At 40.6% G+C, this 17,439-nt stretch overlaps 1 protein-coding gene across 3 annotated transcripts in view; it reads left to right on the top strand.

Moving 5' to 3' along the window:
• LOC126199282 (mediator of RNA polymerase II transcription subunit 25) overlaps nucleotides 1-17,439 on the top strand; it is a 194,660-nt gene that overhangs the window by 78,828 nt on the left and 98,393 nt on the right. For all 3 annotated transcript variants that reach the window (XM_049936091.1, XM_049936093.1, XM_049936090.1), the window contains exon 9: nucleotides 2,737-3,020. In XM_049936091.1, coding sequence (XP_049792048.1) covers nucleotides 2,737-3,020 — 284 coding nt within the window. The remainder of the gene's footprint in view (nucleotides 1-2,736; nucleotides 3,021-17,439) is intronic.

Genomic DNA, 17,439 nt, shown 5'->3' with positions numbered 1-17,439 from the left:
GCCAGGTCAGGACCCTTAAGGTGGGTGTTTCAGTGTTGTCCATCCGAGTTCTGTGTTCGCTTCCATGGCTTTTTGACTGACATGTGGCCGTGCATTGTCGTGCAACAGCAAACCATCCTCCTTTCACAGATGTGGTCGAACACGACTCAGTCGAGCTTGAAGTTTCTTCAGTGTCATCACATATGCATCAGAATTTATGGTGGTTCCACTGGCATGATGTCCACAAGCAAGTGTCGTTCGGAATCGAAAAACACCGTAGACATAACTTTTCCAGCAGAAGATGTGGTTTTGAATTTTTTTTTCTTGGGTGAATTTACATGATGCCACTCCATTGATTGCCTCTTCGTCTCTGGTGAAAAATGATGGAGCCGTGTTTCATCACCTGTCACAATTCTTCCCAGAAATTTATTTCCACCATTCTTGTACTGTTCCAAAAGTTAGATGCATACCGTTTTTCTAGTTTCTTTGTGAGCCACTGTCAACATCCTGGGAACCCACCTGGCACAAACCTTTTTAACACCTACACTTTCAGTATTCTGCAAACACTTCCTTCCCCTATCCCAATGTAGCGTGACAATTTGTTCACTATGATGCATCTGTCAGCAGTCACCAATTCGTTAACTCTCTGCACATTGTCTGGAGTGTGTGCAGTACAAGGCCTGCCGCTGCGAGGAAAATCCTCAATATTTGCCGTGCCCGCTTTCATCACATAACCTGCTTGCCCACCAACTAATTGTACTGCGATCGACAGCAGCATCTCCATACACCTTTTCAACCTCTTGTGGATGTTTCCCACTGTCTCGTTTTCACAGCACAGGAATTCTATGACAGCATGTTGCTTCTGACAGACCTCAAGTGTAGCAGCCATCTTGAAGACATGCTGTGACGGTGCCACTGATGGGAACAGGTTGAACTAAGTTTGAAAACAAGCGCGAAGGATGTATCTGCACACTGTAAAACTTTCACACAAGCGTAATGAAAACTGTATTTTTACAAAAATAGTGTGCATTTCTTTTGAAGTGACCCTGGTATTAATATTGTGATATTTCAGTACCAAAATGTTTGAGTAGTGACATAAAGTGTGCAAGAGAGTTCAGTTTTTTGCACGGTTTGAAATTCAGAACTTTTGGTGACATTTTAAATAACTAAATTCCGCATGGTGTTTTACTTACTCATGAACATGAACATGGACATGGACATGAACATTTTGTTACGTGAGGCCGATAACAATCTTTGAGCGAACTATTTTGAAAGAAACAATTCATTTGTAAACTTTTGGTGAAAGACAGTTAATAATTACCATAAACTGGCTGCAATTACGAATACTGTGTGTATGTGAACTTTTTGGACTTTGTACAGCATAGAGTGGCGCTTGGTAGTGACTGGTGTCTTCAAGCTTACTATAATACAGTGAAATTTTACACACATAAATACTTTCATTTAACTATTCCTTCCACCGACAGAACAATTATAGTGTGACTTGTGGTTACAAAGTATACAGCTGCTTTTCTATAGCTTTTCCTGGTTGAGAACTGTACTTCAGTGACTTCTGTGGTGTGCGTACTGTAAGACCTTCAGTACACACACCATCAGATTATTTGACTTGTCGCTCTAACGAAGTAGGCAAGTGTCAGCAATATGTCTCGTGGTCTTATCGTGGCATGTTTATCTTCTGCCGTTAGGTCAGACGATAGAAATGCCACTTGCACGCTTATAGTAGCAGATTGACGGTGACCAACTTTAAACAGAACTTGATTAATTTTCACACACATTTATTAAAATAATAACAAGCATAAAAATTACTTAACTTTGTTCTGGATGCTATTTACAATTGACAGTCTGAAGTTCCTTTGGTATTGGTACGTTAATCTTATTCTCACTTATCTGATACTTGACAAAAGTGTCTATACATTTATCTTCATGGCTATGTACAGGAATATGGTAATATTATTAGGTGCAGACTGAAACTTGACTATAGACTGGTACAGACAAATGTAGAACTCGTACAGACTGTTGCAGACAAATGCAGACAGGTACAGACTGGTGCAGACAAATGCAGGCAGACTAATCGGAGGTCGGTACACTCGTTATAATGCCTCGCGCGTTCATGTATCACTGCGCGAGTGTGATCCGCGAGGAGAAAAGGTTCTACGTTAGCAGCAATCTCATTGGGTGCGTTACATATTAATATGCGGATCGGCGGAAGCAGAATTCGGTCCGTCTCTATGGCAGCGCCATCTCGTAGCGCGGAGACGGTCGAGCGCTGCGCCTGTGCTGTTGTGCTTAGCGGGGCGCGCTCTAGTGGGAAAGTTGTGTACGCGCTGACTACGCGGAACTATGTACACAACAACTTAAAAGAGGTGTGCATCTGAAGAGAGAGTCACCACAAGGTGAGTGGTACTTTGCAATGCAGCACACTATCGCGTGCCATGATAGACCAAAATGTGTGTTACTTTCTGGGTAGCTCTCATAGTATTGTGCAATTGGATGCATTTTTTAAAAACATTCTGTATTTTGAAGAAAAGACGGGACAACCCACGAGGCACTGAGATGAAAGGAGGTAACTAGCAAATTTCAGTCTCTCAGGTAACATTTTCCAGCATTTGTTACAAAATAATATGAACTTGGACACTTGATGATCTCTTCTCTCCTTCAGTGGAGGCATTTCTATTTTTAATTATCTTGTTGCATTACACAGTTTTCTGTACAAATTCAAAATAAAGTATGGTTTTGTAGGTGCTGCCAATATAATGATTGGCAATCAGCAACAAGTTCAATCAACGTTGCGAGGTCCTGCAGGCTTAATGGGAGGCCCAGGGTCAACTGCAGGACAGTTAGGACAGGCAGTTCCTGGAAGTCAGGGAGGAGCAGTGCCCGGACAGCCAGGTGTAGGTGTCGCAGTGGGAGTGTCAGCTGCTACAGTAGCTGCTGCTCAGCAGCAGCAACCACAGCAGCAACAGCAACAGCAGCAGATGCCTCAGCAGCAACCACAGACAGCTGGATCAGCAGGGCAACAGCAGGTAATTTCTGTGGCAGTGTGTAAGTCGTGTATGGGAACTGAGTGTTGAATTACAAGAAGCAACAAAGAATTAATTTTTTAGTCTTTATATTTGCTCACTTGCTCTCTCTCTCTCTCTCTCTCCCTTTCTCTCTCTCTCTCTCTCTCTCTCTCTCTCTCTCTCTCTCTCACACACACACACACACACACACACAACATTGGACAGAGCATGCCAAGAAAATAGTTTTCTCACGTTGTTTTGGCATTAGTGACTCTTCACTTTCAGGAAGACCTTCCGTATTTGATGAAGATCGTTACATGCATTAATCCACAATGATGCATGTCAGTGCACTCGAGACTGTGATCATTCTACCATCATGCAACATTTGTTTGCACCGAGCGAGGTGGCGCAGTGGTTAGCACACTGGACTCACATTCGGGAGGACGACGGTTCAATCCCGTCTCCAGCCATCCTGATTTAGGTTTTCCGTGATTTCCCTAAATCGTTTCAGGCAAATGCCGGGATGGTTCCTTTGAAAGGGCACGGCCAATTTCCTTCCCAATCCTTCCCTAAACCGAGCTTGCGCTCCGTCTGTAATGACGTCGTTGTCGATGGGACGTTAGACACTAACCACCACCACCACCACCACCACCACCATTTGTTTGCACTGAGAAAGCTTAAAAAATCGGATGTATGCTGTAAATAAAAATTACAGGAATCAGCAGATGATCATGTGTGCATCTCCACTTGTTCATCATGAACTGGCTCATGAACGACACTGATTGTTCCTGCCCTGTATTGTTACAAGTAATGGGGAATGGTGTCTTTATGATAACATAAGGAAAAGAAGGAAATTGTTAAGGCTGAATAAAGTAGCAACCCTTATATAAAGACGTGCACACATCAACAAAAGATCATGTTATGCATCTGGTGTACTATGAATTATTTCCCCAAGATGTAAATGTTACTGGTGATATTTATTGTCAGCAATTGAGATGTTTTGCAGTCGCAGTCCAAGAACAACAGCCAGGAAGATTGCGTGAAGTGCTGCTACTACACAATAATGCCTGCTTGCTTTCTGCTAGACTGACAAAAATTGCTATACAGTAGTTGGGATGGATAGTCATTTCATATGGACCTTATTCAAAAGATCTTCTGCCCAGAGATTTTCACCTTTTCTGTTCTCTATGAAACAGGCTTCAAAGAGTTTCCTCTCTGGATGAAAATGTACTCCAAAATGGCTCACGAGCTCTTTCCCTCAAAACCATGTGATTTCAACAGTCATGGAATCTAAAAGTTACTCCAGCTGTGGCAGGCTGTTGTAAATAGTGAAGGAGAATATGTTATTGATAACTAAAGTCTTTGTTATGTGTGTCTGTGTGTTTATTAAACTCATGGAAAAGTGTTATGAACTTATGCACCAACCAAATATTTTTTCTTCCAGTAATACCCTTAGTGTATATGGAGTGGAGAACTGAATCTCCCAAGAATATCACAAACATAGTTTATGGTCATCATATTTGGAGAATGAACTGTGTACACCACAAACAGAATTGTTGGAAATATCCATATACAAGAAGAGACACCCTATTGTCTTGTAAGATGGAACCATCACCCATTTTACCAATCTCGGGACATACATAGTTATCAGTGACAGTATTTCTACTAAATGTCGTGCGACTAGGGCCTCCCGTCGGCTAGATCGTTCGCCGGGTGTAAGTTTTCGATTTGACGCCACTTCGGTGACTTGCATGTCGATGGGGATGAAATGATGATGATTAGGACAGCACAACACCCAGTCCCTGACCGGAGAAAATCTCTGATCCAGCGAGGAATGGAACCCGGGCTCTGAGGATTGACATTCTGTCACGCTGATCACTCAGCTACTGGGGGCGGACAATATTTCTACTGATCCATGGAATCACAGTTTCACATGGAAACACTCAGTTAATGTGTACATGTAAAGATATTCTACTTGAAAACATAAAAAGCACTACCTCATCTGAAGATACCACTGTCATGGATATTAGGCGGATGATAATGAGTTCCAGCTTTTTTCTAAATCAGAACATATTGATAATGACTATGCAAGTTAAACTGGGACTCACCTGTGAAGAGAATGATCTTACATTGATATATTCTGTGTAAATAGTAGCACATCCATTGCTAATGCTCCTTTGTATGAAGGGCAGTGAGCAGTAGACATCTATTCTTCCAAGTGTGTGTGTCACAGAATGAATTTTCATCAAGTGGCCACCTCTGTCTGACTTAGCTCTCTTCCTTTGAAGACCCTCCTTAGCAAATTCCCCATTGACACCACTCAATAATGTTGATTGTTCCGGCTGTTTTATCTTGTTGTCACACCAACTGCTATCCTGTACCAAAATGTGCAATTGTTTGTTAAGTACAAATGATTAAAATAAGCATAGCATCTCATGTTTTTATGTAGTAATTTTGTGGAGCGCACTGAACAACTGTGTAAGAATCACCGTAGTTTCCACGAGCAGTGATAATGTGAAGCCCAGCTTGCTCTGTTCATTCATGAGATTCAGCTGACAGGAGGTAGTGGAAAATTGACTGATGTCAGGTTTCTTCAGTACCAGAAATCCTTCAGTACAGTTCCAAATCATCACCTAGTAAATGAAATACATGTATGCAATCTTTTGAATCAGATATGAAATTCAATTGAAGATTTTCTAGTGAATAGAATGTAGGATGTTGTTTTTATTGGAGAGGTGTAACCAGAAGCAAATGTAACACCTGCTGTGCTAGAGTAGATGCAAAAAAATTGATATCACTTGATTACGCAATTCCAACTTCACTGTAATCCAGTGAAATGAATATTTCACACTTTCTAAGGAACACTTGAGAGAAAGCAGTACAACTGACGTTTCACTTATCTGGTTCCTTGTAGTCAGTTGTTGAACAGCTTCGTCAAGGACACAGGCTTTGTATTAGATTCAGATACTTGTAGTTGTTTCAGTACTTGTAGAAATAAATGAAGAATTTCACCACTTTGATTTCACATAAAATACAACATTTATTTTTATCATCATAATACATTCTTCCCAAGGCCTTCTTAAGGCCCAAGCAACACAAACAGCCACTTGAGGCACCAGAGGGACACCAAGCACAAGGGCAGTGTTTTTGTACAGGACGTATCACAATTAGTAGCAAAATTTGACATAGGTTGAGAGTATACAATAACAGAAGCTAAAATTTTTCGTAAACACGGATCCACAAGCAAGCAGACAAGATACTTGGAAAGTGTTGTTATGAGCTGCCATTAATTTTATGTCAAATACTGTCTTAGTATGAATGAGTATGAATGAGTATGATTAAGTCTTAATGTAATTGAGGTCAAATTTCGCCCTAGGTCTTCCTTATCTGGCATATATTTTGAGAGTGTGGTACAAGCATGATGGTGAACAGCCACAGTTTTCTGCTGACATAAGATTACATCTAGTGAGCCATTATGAGCCTAGATGGACTTCATCAATATGAAATTAGACAATTTTTTTTTGGTCCCCCTTTTTCCGATGAAAAGTGAAGTAACTTGTAAATTATAAAATTGAAAAGTTCCATTACTTAACTAAAAAATAACAGAAATGTTATATGTTCATTTTTTTCAATTCAGTTTAATAGAAAGATCATTGTTATTGAAGCTAGAACAGTATAATAGGCATAGCTCTTTCTCGTTTCACATAAAACTTTTAAAAATTTCAAGAATTACCTTAAATTAAATTGAGTTGTTTCTTCTTTTAATATTTAGTACCGAAATAAGACATGAAAATTTATTTCTGTTACAGAGGAATGTTTATGTAGTAGTTAATTGAAAAGAAAAGATTTACACAATCACTAGATTCAGATTTATTTGTGAAGGTCTTTCCAAGAACCCAAGGAGAGGCAGTTAATATCTGAGGGGTGGGAGATGTTTGGCAGGGGAGGGGGCGGGGGAGAAATGACATGTTGCTTGTGTGAAAAAATGTTCTTGAACTGACCCTGTTTCTTGTTGCACCCGTAGTTTAGGTCAGTCATGATAATTCTTCAGCTGACTCCCACTTTTGACAGACTCTCTTACAGCATACTTCAGTACACTTACAAAGATGCAAATTTGCAAACGATGGCTTGGGAAAGGTGATAAGTTTCAAAAATATAAAAAGAACATTTTTCATTATCTATCTTTAGCATAATTCATTTACAGATTCTTATTTTGAATTTCAATATGATTACTATTAATATTACAATGAAAATAATTGATATTCATCATCATCATCATCATCATCATCATCATCATCTTGGACAATTTCCAGCCTCTGGCCGGGTCTGTTTGGAACATAAGCCTCTCCATCGTCTTCTCTCTTGCCACCATCTCTCTGTCTTCACCTTGGTCCAGTCTTCTACTTTCGTCTGGACACTTTCCTCCACTCCTTTCCACCATCTGTCTCTCGGTCTTCCTCTTAGTCTCTTTCCTTCCAGTTTCATCTTATGTATCCTCCTGGGTATCCTCTTCTCTTTCATTCGCTTAACATGCCAATACCATCTCAGCCTTGATTTCTCTATCTACTTCTGTAATGGTTCCATCTTCATTAACTCTCTGATCCTCTCATTTCTTAACGTGTCTGTCTTTGTCACTCCAAAACTGCTCTTCAAGAATTTCATCTCACTAGCTTGTACTTTGCTTTTCTCTATTTCTTTCACAACCCAGATATCGGATGCATATGTCAGGATCGGGACATAGTATGACCAGTATATAACCTCTTACTCCATATCAGGCTTCTGACACTCTTCCGAAATGCTTCTGCTTTCCTCCCCTGCTCATTTATTTCTCTGTTGTTTTTTTCCATCTTCCTGTATCAGGCGTCCTAGGTACTTGAAACTCTCTACTCTCCTCAGTCATTCCCCGCAAATTGTTATTCCAGTTCTTCCTCTCTCCATTGTTCTTGTTGTGCTAATCATCTCACTCTTAAAATTTCATATCATATTCTTGTACTGTTTGTTCCCATACTTCCAACTGCTCTTTTACTTCATCCTCCTTATTCCCCCAAATCATCAGATCATTTGCAAACACCGTAGCTTTCATCTTTCCTTCACCAATTACTTGTGCTACTGTACTCATTATATCATCCATCCCTGCAATGAAGAGTAATGATGAAAGTGCAATGGTGAAAGTGCACTTCCCTGCCTCAAGCCATTCTTCTGTTCAGTCCAAGCTGATCTCTCTCCTCCCACTTTCACACAGTTCACACTTCCATGGTACATTTCCCTTATCCTCCAAATAGTCTGTTTTGCTGCTCTTCTGGTCTCCAGGGCTTTCCACACTTTGCTTCTACGTACAGTATCATACACTTTTTCAATGTCCAGGAAGATCATTAGTAGATCTATTCCATATTCATAATGCTGTTTCTGCAGTTGTCTTACAGCAAAAATTAGATCCACCCTGAACCTTCCTATACTGAAGCCATGTTGCTCTTCTATCATTCCCCCTCCTAATTTTGCCCAAATTCATGCTTCCAAAATTTTCTCAAAAGTCTTTGCACAATGACTTATCAGTGTTATCCCCTGATAGTTCTCGCATTCTTTTCTATTTCCCTTCTTAAAGACTGGGACAGTTATTCCCTTCTTCCCGTCTTCTGGGATCATCATCTGTCTCCACACAATTTTCATTACTCAATATAGCTATTGTCTCTCCAGCTCTCCTGCCCTTACCATCTCTTCACATAGCTCATCTAGACGTGGTGACTTCCCTCCCTTCATCTTGCCTGATGCCTCTTCCACTTCTCCCCATGTAAGATCTTTCCCTATTTGCTGTTCCTCCTCTTTTTTTCTCCTTGGCTTGTTCCTTCTCATCTAAGTCCCCATTCGGATTCAGGAGTTTTTCAAAACACTCCTTCCACATATTCTCGAATTCCTCCTTATTCTCTACATCTTGGCCACTTTTGTTCATCATTCAGGCATAATCTGTTGTACCGTTCTTCCTCTTACTTTTAATCATCCCATATAACATCTTTTTTTTTTTAACCTTCACTATCCTCCTCCATCATTCTGGTCCACTGTTCCATCCACTTTCTTCTCTCCTCCGCCACCACGCTTATTGCTTCTTTCTTTTTGCTTGATACTCTTCTCTTGTCTCTACTGTTCTCTTCTGCTCCTGGCGCACTCTCTAATGTTTCCTTGAATCTACTCCATTCCTCTTCTACCGTTTTTGGTTCATCCTTTGGGATGCTTTCCTTTACTACTTGTAGGTACTGTAGCCTGCTTTCTTCCTCCTTCAATTTCCATACCATTACACATCTTTCCTGGTTTTCTGTCCCTTTATTATCCTTAGTCCCTCTCATGTTCATTATCAGCTAACAGTGGTCACTATCCAAGGCCTCTGATGGTATTACCTTAATGCCAATGATGTTCCTATTCATCTCACTATTGTACAGAAAGCAGTCAACTATCAACTTTCTTTTTAAGTCTTGACTGCACCAGGTAATCTTGTGGCTCTTTCTTTTCCTGAACCAAGAGTTCCCAACCAGCAAGCTATTCCTTTGACAGAACTCCAATAGTCTTTCACCTTCCTCGTTTCGACAGCCCCAACCCTCTGATCGAAGTGCACTTTTGCAACCTTGTCTTCCTCTTCCAACATGTGCGTTTAAATCCCCCCGTTACTATCACATTCTTCCTTCCCATCTACTTCTGCATTTCCTCTTCAAACTCTTGCTTCTCCTCAGAAGTGCAACCCATCTGCGGCGCATACACTTGTGTTGCCTTTGTGGTCATCCCCTTGAGTGATATTTTGATCTTCATCATCCTATCACTTATTCTCTACACTTCCTCTTTTAGCCCATCTTTTACTACCATTTCCACCCCAGTACAGTCGATAGCCTTTCCTCAGTTCTTCCCTTCCTTCTCCTTTCCATTTCGTTTCAGCTAACCCCAATAGGTCTAACTTTCTTCTTTCCATCATGTCTACCATTGATATTTCAAATTTAAAATAACTCTGTTAGTCACAGAAAGTTTATAACTAAAAAAAAGAAAATAAATAAACTGTCCAAAAGCTGACTTCGATGTGATAGAATTATATTCATTAGTAAATTTTGCAAAATTTATTTCTGTAAAGTATGAATGAATTAATAGATAAACCACACATAAAAAATTGCTACATGAACTGAGTCGTAAACACAAGCGATAAGACCAATACACAGCTAAATGAAAATTTGTAATGAACCAGCCAAAACTCCTGACACTAGTACAAGTTTGTCTCCGGAACAATTAAAGGTACCGTATTTACTTGAATCTAAGCCGCACTCGAATCTAAGCCGCACTCGAATCTAAGCCGCACCTGAAAAATGAGACTCGAAATCGAGGAAAAAAATTTTTCCCGAATCTAAGCCGCATCTGAAATTTGAGACTCGAAATTCAAGGGGAGAGAAATGTTTTAGACCGCACCTCCAAACCGAAACAAAGTTGGTCCATTGTAATATGAGACACAATTTAGGTCGAATGGATGACGATACAGCTACAGTAGTTTGCTTCGTGTGGTAAGCTTAGCATTTAAGCTTTACCAGGTAGTCATTACTATGCGTCAGGCACTCCGTCAGTATTTATACGGGTACGCTTCCTTTTTCAGGTGCTTCGTCTGGTTTGAATTGATTGCCTATTTTTCTTTGATCTGATAAGTGCCGTTCTCTTTGTTATAGGTGTTTCCGTCACTCTAAGCTCAAAATGCATTATTGTACTGTGTCGTGTATTGTTTGTCGCATTCTGATAATGAGTGTTTACGACATGTCGCCGTTCGCGGTATGGCTTACTTTTGTGCATGCTACGGCCGCTTACAATTAAAAAAAGAGAGGAGTCGTCTCATTAGCGAAACAATGGCAAGAGACTGCTATTTGTTGTTACTTACACTGCTGCTTCCTTTGATAATGATCAACAAGAACCAAATAATAGACTGCCTATGACAGATGTTCTGATCGAAAGTTTAGTGAAAATTTTTCTCCGTTTGGAAATCTTTGCAGGCGCCTCTTTAGTACGTTACATTCTGCCCAGAAATTAGAGTCATCTTAGATTTAAAAATCTAGTCAGTTGCCGTGCTTCATTTCTGACGTATCACTATTCAGCATAAGAATAATATGAATATAAACATGACATGATATGATATCCTTCCGCGTTTGCTGTTGTCTCACTCTAGTTTCGTAGTTTATTAGGCAGACAGGATTTAAATGAGGTAGCATGAAACATGAATGAATACATGGAAAAATGTTTACATTCGTATTATTCTTATGGTGAAGAGAATACTGCGTGTGATTCACAATTAATAAAAGTTCCTATTGGCAACCATCTCTTGTCACAGGTAGGAAAAAATTCAGAACGTAGAGTTGGCCATATTGACAACCATCCCAAACAGTCTTGCCAGTCGGATTTTCGTAGTACGTTGAAAGGCTGCTACATTCGAAGATGAACAATACGGAATTTGTATTTACTTCGTCGGATAATGTATGAAAATGCAGTGGTTGAAACTCGGGGCGGAGAAAAAAGCTCGTCTTCCACATTTTTTTAAATTTATTTACTGATGCAGTATTTATCTTTGTGCCTGCAAAGCATGCCTGTATAGCGCTACATATATTCGACATCAGAAGTTAGTTGTGGCGGCACCTACCAACATTTTTCAGAACTTCCGCTCACTTTGCACGCGATTCTAAGCCCCAGGCAGGTTTTTGGATTACAAAAACTGGAAAAAAAAGTGCGGCTTAGATTCTAGTAAAAAATATGGTAACATGGACATCTAAATCTTGCCATTTGGAAGATAGAGGCTAGACTCAGATTTATTGGAAGAACCATAAGGAAGTGTAAATTACATATGGAAGTACTCACTTACAAAACCCTTGTTCAACATATTCTGGAGTACTGTGTTCTGATCTGGGAAGTTAACAAGTTTTATTTACGAAAGAGATGGAAAGACTTCAAAGGAAAGCAGTGTGGTTGGTTCATTACGGGTTTGTGTAGTTAGTGTCACATAAATGCTCAACAAACAACAGTGCGAGTTGTTACAAGAAAGACATTGTGTGTTGAAGAGAGCCTTATTCATAAAATTCTGAGAGCCCCTATTCAGAAATGAGACAAGAAATATACTACTTCCTCCAACATATAGCTCATGTGAAGACCGCAATGATAAGATTAGCAAAATTCAGGCTCTTGCAGAAGGGTCTAATGATCATCTTTCCTGTGTACCAACTGTTAATGGAATAAGAAGGGGTACAAAGATTCTGATTCACTATGTGTGCTCTACCATACACCATAATGTTCATTGCAAAGTATAAATGTTGATTATAATAGAGGGAAACATTCCACGTAGGAAAAATATATCCAAAAACAAAGATGATGTGACTTACCAAATGAAAGTGCTGGCAGGTCGACAGACACACAAACAAACACAAACATACACACAAAATTCAAGCTTTCGCAACAAACTGTTGCCTCATCAGGAAAGAGGGAAGGAGAGGGAAAGACGAAAGGATGTGGGTTTTAAGGGAGAGGGTAAGGAGTCATTCCAATCCCGGGAGCGGAAAGACTTACCTTAGGGGGGAAAAAAGGACGGGTATACACTCGCGCACACACACACATATCCATCCACACATATACAGACACAAGCAGACATATTTAAAGACAAAGAGTTTGGGCAGAGATGTCAGTCGAGGCGGAAGTGCAGAGGCAAAGATGTTGTTGTATGACAGGTATGAGCGGCGGCAACTTGAAATTAGCGGAGATTGAGGCCTGGTGGGTAACAGGAAGAGAGGATATATTGAAGAGCAAGTTCCCATCTCCGGAGTTCGGATAGGTTGGTGTTGGTGGGAAGTATCCAGATAACCCGGACGGTGTAACACTGTGCCAAGATGTGCTGGCCGTGCACCAAGGCATGTTTAGCCACAGGGTGATCCTCATTACCAACAAACACTGTCTGCCTGTGTCCATTCATGCGAATGGACAGTTTGTTGCTGGTCATTCCCACATAGAATGCATCACAGTGTAGGCAGGTCAGTTGGTAAATCACATGGGTGCTTTCACACGTGGCTCTGCCTTTGATCGTGTACACCTTCCGGGTTACAGGACTGGAGTAGGTGGTGGTGGGAGGGTGCAAGGGACAGGTTTTACACCGGGGGCGGTTACAAGGATAGGAGCCAGAGGGTAGGGAAGGTGGTTTGGGGATTTCATAGGGATGAACTAACAGGTTACAAAGGTTAGGTGGATGGCAGAAAGACACTATTGGTGGAGTGGGGAGGATTTCATGAAGGATGGATCTCATTTGAGGGCAGGATTTGAGGAAGTCGTATCCCTGCTGGAGAGCCACATTCAGAGTCTGGTCCAGTCCCGGAAAGTATCCTGTCACAAGTGGGGCACTTTTGTGGTTCTTCTGTGGGCGGTTCTGGGTTTGGTGGGATGAGGAAGTGGCTCTGGTTATTTGCTTCTGTACCAGGTCGGGAGGGTAGTTACGGGATGCGAAAGCTGTTGTCAGGTTGTTGGTGTAATGGTTCAGGGATTCCGGGCTGGAGCAGATTCGTTTGCCACGAAGACCTAGGCTGTAGGGAAGGGACCGTTTGATGTGGAATGGGTGGCAGCTGTCATAATGCAGGTACTGTTGCTTGTTGGTGGGTTTGATGTGGACGGACGTGTGAAGCTGGCCATTGGACAGATGGAGGTCAACGTCAAGGAAAGTGGCGTGGGATTTGGAGTAGGACCAGGTGAATCTGATGGAACCAAAGGAGTTGAGGTTGGAGAGGAAATTCTGGAGTTCTTCTTCACTGTGAGCCCAGATCATGAAGATGTCGTATAAATGTTGATATAGATATAGCAACATATTTGACTTTAATACAGTTGCTTTAAGATTTTGGAAGTTATTTTTTCTAGTAATTTTCCTCAGTTTATGAGTACTAGTGTATAACCTGTTTGTGTTATTCCTTTAAGGAAAATAACTGAACCAGTGAAATTATCTGTTGTAAATGTGTATACACCATGCATCAATCAGCTTCAGATGAGTGATTACTTTGCCACATTTTTTGTGTAATTGGTTGTGCTCTCCATTGTGTAATGATTAGCCGTGATGACACAAATAGTCGGAGACAGAGGAGCCATAAGTGACTGTTGCTTCTGTAGGCTGAAGAGGCATAAGGTGCAATGAATTTTCCCCCCGTCTGCCAAAATTAGATCATTTGTACAATCCCTACGTACTGAGTCCCAAAGCAAAAGCCTCTGCTGCCACCAACACAGTGTGTGCTCATCCAAGACCAGAAACAAGAAAAGGCCACAATGTGCAGCACATGCTGCCTTAAATTTGCACACCTCTTCCCTAGCTAAGTGATGCTGCAACCAGTAATTACTGCATTAAGCTTATCATAACAGGTTTTTCCTTTTTATCCCGTCTTTTCACTTTTGGCATTTTGAGATCTTACAATTGGTTCTACATCTACTGGTTCTCTTTTAATCAGTAAAATCTTAAATCTATCAATCTATCAAAAATGTACCAAACAAGGCAGACATCTAAATATTATCCCACTGATTAACAGCGTTTCATTTTGAAGGAACTTTTTATCCACTTTCCATTACGCTATCAAAATATACATATTTCACAATGCCTTTGAAGTAGAGTCAGTTTTATTAATAACTGGTTCAATTAAATGCAAATTTTACCATGAAATCAGTCTTATATGTACAGTCTGTGTTTGTAGAAAGGTAGATAATGTGGGCTGAAGTGCACTTACTGTGTCAGTGGCCCTTGCATTATGTGCTGATGTGGTCTGTTGCTTGAGGCTGGTGTCAGCCAGTTGGGTGATGGTATGCAGCAACCAATAGGAATCGCTAAATCTAGTGTGTTCTTTTGACGGAAGATGCGAATTCATTAGGTTTGTTTTCAAAACAGAGAAGTTTTGATCAGATTGTTTCATATTTCAATGGAGCTGCTTTAATTTGGAGGGAAGTTGTAGAATGGTGTTTTGAGCAAAGTCTTATTGCTAGGGAACAATTTTGTAATAAATATTCTCAGCACTAGGAGTTGGTTCCAAGAAAAGATCAAAGTGATGGTTTGCCAGAAGTGTTGCCGAGGAGAAGGATCACGTATTTGTTGCTGCATCATACAGCAGAAGAATTGGTGTGCAAGGAGCAGCCTGAAGATGGCAGATATTTTAAAAATGATTTTCTTATGGCTGAAGAAGTTTACTAACTTTTTTATTTGTGAAGAGTTACATTGTTCAAACACTGTCATTGACAGGTGCAGTTTTTGTCAGAAATATATGTGTTGGATTGCATTAGAAGTGGTGACTGACTTGGAGGCGAGGGACCAATTGCAGAAATTGATGAATCAATGTTCAGGAAATGAAAGTTTTAGAGGGAAAATGTTTGCCGGTAGATTGGGGTTTGATGGAGTTGAAAGAGGAAGCAAGAAGTGTGTTTTCAACGTTGTTCGCAAAAGAAACAAATGTGTGTTTTTAAATGTACTGAAAAAGTATGTGCTTGTGGGAAAAATTGTAATTTCTGACTACTAATTGGATGAAGGATTCATACATTTGTTGGTGAATAGCAGAAAGCATTTTAAAGATCCAATAACTGACGCACATACGAACAGCACAGAGGGTACATGTTCCACAATCAAACATTCTTTTTGTGGGCCCACTAATACAAGAACATTTCTGATGCATATTTGTTGATGTATATGCGGAGGAGGGGGTGGTGTGATAAGAAAGATTTATTTATTACATTTATGGAAGCAGTTGAGAGAATTTGTAACCCAGAAGAAGGCTTTGTGCTTTGTTTCATTTCATTTTTTGTAATTACGGTAGTACTTTTTATGTCAGTGTGTTGAAACTAACAATAATGCATTCTTCACAAATGTTATGGTTTCTGAGATCGTGATTACCTTGACATTTTTTATACCACAGCTTAAAATCATGATTATCAACTAGTGTAGTCTGAGGCCTAGATTAGGCTGGAATTTGATAGTTTGGTTATGAGTTGGTGAAGCAAACGAGTGTGGATGGATGAAAACTGTGTACTTACAGAATGACCTGTAGCCTAAGTTAGTTTGGAATTGACAAGTTGATTGTGAGTTGGCGAAGCAAACAATTCTTAACATGAAAATACGATTGTCTTAATACATTGATGTACAGGAATACTCTCAATAATGTACTTGTGTTTCTTATGTCACTGGAAATCCAGTGATGTGGTTCAGTTATAACTTAATAGATCTAAGTACAAGCTGACTTTATTTGTGAATATATATTCTCATTGACTACCATCAGTCGCAACACCATATTCAGTTTGTTGGTCGTGGAACATATGTAGCTATTACTCCAAATATGTCATGATCTCTGAGTTTTTGGTCTAAAATGACTTCCTCAAATCCTGCCCTCAAATGAGATCCATCCTTCATGAAATCCTCCCCACTCCACCAAGAGTGTCTTTCCGCCGTCCACCTAACCTTCGTAACCTCTTAATTCATCCCTATGAAATCCCCAAACCACCTTCCTTACCCTCTGGCTCCTACCCTTGTAACCGCCCCCAGTGTAAAACCTGTCCAATGCACCCTCCCACCACCACCTACTCCAGTCCTGTAACCCGGAAGGTGTACACGATCAAAGGCGGAGCCATGTGTGAAAGCACCCACGTGATTTACCAACTGACCTGCCTACACTGTGAAGCTTTCTATGTGGGAATGACCAGCAAAAAACTGTCCATTCGCATGAATGGACACAGGCAGACAGTGTTTGTTGGTAATGAGTATCACCCTGTGGCTAAACATGCCTTGGTGCATGGCCAGCACATCTTGGCACAGTGTTACACCGTCTGGGTTATCTGGATACTTCCCACTAACACCAACCTGTCAGAACTCCGGAGATGGGAACTTGCCCTTCAGTATATCCTCTCTTCTCGTTATCCGCCAAGCCTCGTTGTTGTTGTTGTGGTCTTCAGTCCTGAGACTGGTTTGATGCAGCTCTCCATGCTACTCTATCCTGTGCAAGCTTCTTCATCTCCCAATACCTACTGCAACCTACATCCTTCTGAATCTGCTTAGTGTATTGATCTCTTGGTCTCCCTCTACGATTTTTACCCTCCACGCTGCCCTCCAATGCTAAATTTGTGATCCCTTGATGCCTCAAAACATGTCCTACCAACCGATCCCTTCTTCTAGTCAAGTTGTGCCACAAACTTCTCTTCTCCCCAATCCTATTCAATACCTCCTCATTAGTTACGTGATCTACCCACCTTATCTTCAGCATTCTTCTGTAGCACCACATTTCGAAAGCTTCTATTCTCTTCTTGTCCAAACTGGTTATCGTCCATGTTTCACTTCCATACATGGCTACACTCCATACAAATACTTTCAGAAACGATTTCCTGACACTTAAATCTATACTCGATGTTAACAAATTTCTCTTCTTCAGAAACGATTTCCTTGCCATTG

Source organism: Schistocerca nitens, chromosome 8, assembly GCF_023898315.1.
Source record: "Schistocerca nitens isolate TAMUIC-IGC-003100 chromosome 8, iqSchNite1.1, whole genome shotgun sequence".
Classification (NCBI taxonomy): domain Eukaryota; kingdom Metazoa; phylum Arthropoda; class Insecta; order Orthoptera; family Acrididae; genus Schistocerca; species Schistocerca nitens.
This window is presented reverse-complemented; position numbering and strand designations above follow the sequence as displayed.